Below are 3,663 nucleotides of genomic sequence, written 5' to 3'. Positions count from 1 at the left end.
GGACTACAGGTGCCCACCACCACGCCCGGCTAGTTTTTTATATTTTTAGTAGAGACAGGGTTTCACCGTGTTAGCCAGGATGGTCTCGATATCCTGACCTCATGATCCACTTGCCTTGGCCTCCCAAAGTGCTGGGATTACAGGCGTGAGCCACTGCATCCAGCCCACCAGCCCTAATATTCTATAGTCAATTCTCTGTGACTACCAGCAACCTTCTGGCATTCTGGTGATGCCTTGGCTTGTCTCACAAAGAAAGAGTGCAGGCTCCCAGGCAATGCAAGATTGTAGGATAAGGGACATACGCTTTTTCACAAGATATAATGGCCTTTGTGGTTCATCCATTGGTATACTGTGAATTAGGTAGTGTGAGAACACCTATCTATAATTGTGGGTGGAAACCTACCCAGGGGCCGGGGCAAGACACTGAAGGGCACAAATTGTTCCAGTATAATAAAGAAAATAGTTACAATAAGAAAAGTTATACTAGAAATAGGACATAGAGATGACTGTATATGGATATTACCAATCATTAGTTTTTAGTACTAATCTCTGCATTATCATTGTAACCGAGAAAAAAACCAACCAGAAGTGAGCAGAAGACAAGAGTGAAAGTCCTCTGTCACACCCTGATAAGGGCCGCTTGAGGACACCTTGGTCTAGCAATAGCTCCAGTGCCTGGGAAGGCACCCGTTACTTAGGAGACCTCGGTCTTGCGGTAGCTCCAGTGCCTGAGAAGGCACCTGTTACTTAGCAGACCGGGAAAGGGAGTCTCCCTTTCCTTGGGGGAGTTAGAGAACACTCTGCTCCACCAGCTTTTGTGGGAGGTCTGATATCAGCCAGGCGTGCCCGCAGTCATCCAGAGGCTTAAACTTCTCCTTGTGGTGCTGTGCCTCAGTGGGCACACTCCTTGTCCACTTTATGTTCCGCCTGCAAACCTGGTTCTTCTTTTTTTTTTTGAGACGGGAGTCTCGCTCTGTCACCCAGGCTGGAGTGCAGTGGCCGGATCTCAGCTCACTGCAAGCTCCGCCTCCCGGGTTTACGCCATTCTCCTGGCTCAGCCTCCCGAGTAGCTGGGACTACAGGCGCCCGCCACCTCGCCCGGCTAGTTTTTTGTATTTTTAGTAGAGACGGGGTTTCACCATGTTGGCCAGGCTGGTCTCGAACTCCTGACCTCATGATCTGCCCGCCTCGGCCACCCAAAGTGCTGGGATTACAGGTGTGAGCCACCACGCCCAGCTGGCAGGAAAATCCCTTGAACCTGGGAGGTGGAGGTTGCAGTGAGCGGAGGTGGCGCCACTGCACTCCAGCCTGGGCAACAGAGTGGGACTCCATCTCAAAAATAAATAAATAAAATAATAATAACTGGGAAACTGGGTGTGGGGTATGTGGGAACTCTCTGTACTCTCTTTGCAATAAGTCTATAAATTTAGAAGTCTAAAACTATATAAAAAAGAAAAAAAAAGAGATAAACAGTTGCCTGAGCCCTTCTGCGGCCACACAGCACTGGCAGGGAAGGCAGGAAGCAGCAGGGGGTGGAAAGGAAAGGGAGGCAGAAGAAGCAGGAGCTGCTTTATTTCAGAACAAGGTACAATAGGCCACACCTCTGTCCTGCACCTGGGAACCTTGGGCACGGATGAGCAGAGCAACCACAGGTCTGAAGAGACAAAGCAGAGGAAGCCTGAGCATGCTCCTCCCCTGTGCAGAGGGGCAGGCCGCCATTGCTGTGGTGTGGCTTCTTTCGGCTCCTCAGCTGTCCAGGGACTAGGGTATGAAGGGACAAGAAAACCAGGCCCAATATCTTCTAAAGTTAAGCTGAGGCAGGAGAGGGACACCCAAGGCGAGGGTGACATGCCTTTCCTGTTGGCTGGAGAGCCAGTCTCGGGCCAGATTCTGGGGCCAACAGCAAAGGAAGGCCCAAAGTGAGGGCAGCACAGAGATGAGGGGGCTCTCAGGGAAAACACCCAGGGTGTGAGCAACCACAGAAGCCCCCTGCTGTGTCCACTCTCCAATCATGCTGGCCTTCTTCTCCCCCTTGGACGTGACCAGACACGCCCAGAGCTGCCTGCTCACGGTGCGTGTCCTGTGTTGGGGCAGTCTCAACTACTGGTCCCACAGAAGAATTCCTCAGGAAGCTCACTCAGGAGTCCATCCAGGTCATCTACAGAGAGGGGAATGATGGGTAGCCTTAGTGACAACATCAGGGTTCCGTATGACTCAGGTCCAAAGTTTCTGCCCTTCAGGAGGGCCTGGGCCTGGTTGTATAGCTGGACAGGCAGCTCCTCCAGGCAGTGGTACCCATGCCAATGGCCCTGAGGCTGGCCTGACTTCAATCTTCCCTCTGCTCCCCCTGTACCCATATATGACAAAAGGCAGGCGCGTAATCCCTGGGCCATTCTGATGAGGAAGAGAATTCCCCTGGGACTCACTGATTCCTTTCCTTCCATCCAGTCATAGTGCCAAACAGGAAGGCTTCAGAGGTCACCTAGTGCAACCCTCATTGGCTGAGGGAGAAAGAGGGCTGGGAAAAGCCATTAGATGTGTTCAGAGTTGCACAGTTCCTTAATTGGCTTCTCATCTGACAGTGGAAAGTATCACCCCCTTCCTCAAAGTGCCTGTGTTAGACTACAGTTCTCAGATGTGGTACTTATGTCTGAGAACTTGGAAACAGCTGACCTCAATAATCCCTAGCAATATTGTTTACTAGCAGCAGCTAATACTGACTGAGTGCTTGCTGTGTGCCTCAATAACCATTCATAGGTAGGGCATCTCCGGGTAGCTCTTGTAATCAACCCCACTTTACCTGAAACAAGCTTTTAAGAGGTAAAACAACTTGCCCAAGGTGAGCATACTCAGGCTCCATCTGACACCAGAGCCACTGCTGCCAACTAGAAAACTCCTGCCTACTGGATGGGATCAGAAAACCCTGGGAGTAACTTAGACGTCTGTAAGCTACACCCAAGAGCCTAGCTCTTCATCTGGCAAGAGCACTCAGTAAATATCACTGCTGGAAGGAAGGACAAAAGTTAGTTTGGGGAGCATTCACAATTTCATTATGGCGACTGGCACTGTACCCAGGGAGGTAGGACTGGAATTTGCTTATAACAAAAAAAGTTCCCCTGCATTAACTACACCGTGACTGTCTAGAGAAACACGGTATGAAATGAAGGGGAATGGCAATCGGCTTGGGCTAGGAAACTAGGAATCAGGGTAAGAATCAAGAATCAGTATTTGGGCTGTGTGCGATGGCTCATGCCTATAATTGCAGCACTTTGGGAGGCTGAGGCAGGCGGATCACAAGGTCAGGAGATTGAGACCAGCCTGACCAACACGGTGAAACCCCGTCTCTACTAAAAACACAAAAATTAGCCGGGTGTGGTGGCACGTGCCTGTAATCCCAGCTACTATGAGGCTGAGGCAGAAGAATTGCTTGAACCAGGGAGGCAGAGGTTGCAGTGATCCCAGATCGCACCACTGCATTCTAGCCTGGGCGACAGGGCAAGACTCCGTCTCAAAAAAAAAAAAAAGAATAAGTATTTGTCTTCAGCACTGTTGGGCCACCATTAGTAGCTTCCTGCTCAAAGGTCTGTCCCTACACTGAAGATGTGACACCAGCCCATATATATATATATATAGATATATTTTTTTTTTTTTTTTTTTTTTTTT

General features: G+C 50.0%; 1 protein-coding gene across 2 annotated transcripts in view; it reads right to left on the bottom strand.

Moving 5' to 3' along the window:
* Positions 1 to 1,556: 1,556 nt before the first annotated feature.
* Positions 1,557 to 3,663, bottom strand: part of LOC105543795 (chromosome unknown open reading frame, human C17orf53) — a 26,358-nt gene continuing 24,251 nt past the window's right edge. For both annotated transcript variants that reach the window (XM_011985893.1, XM_011985894.1), the window contains one exon: positions 1,557 to 2,158. In XM_011985893.1, the coding sequence (XP_011841283.1) occupies positions 2,097 to 2,158 (62 nt within the window). In that variant the 3' untranslated portion in view covers positions 1,557 to 2,096. The remainder of the gene's footprint in view (positions 2,159 to 3,663) is intronic.

The sequence above is a fragment of the Mandrillus leucophaeus genome, unplaced genomic scaffold (assembly GCF_000951045.1).
Source record: "Mandrillus leucophaeus isolate KB7577 unplaced genomic scaffold, Mleu.le_1.0 Scaffold290, whole genome shotgun sequence".
Taxonomy (NCBI): domain Eukaryota; kingdom Metazoa; phylum Chordata; class Mammalia; order Primates; family Cercopithecidae; genus Mandrillus; species Mandrillus leucophaeus.
This window is presented reverse-complemented; position numbering and strand designations above follow the sequence as displayed.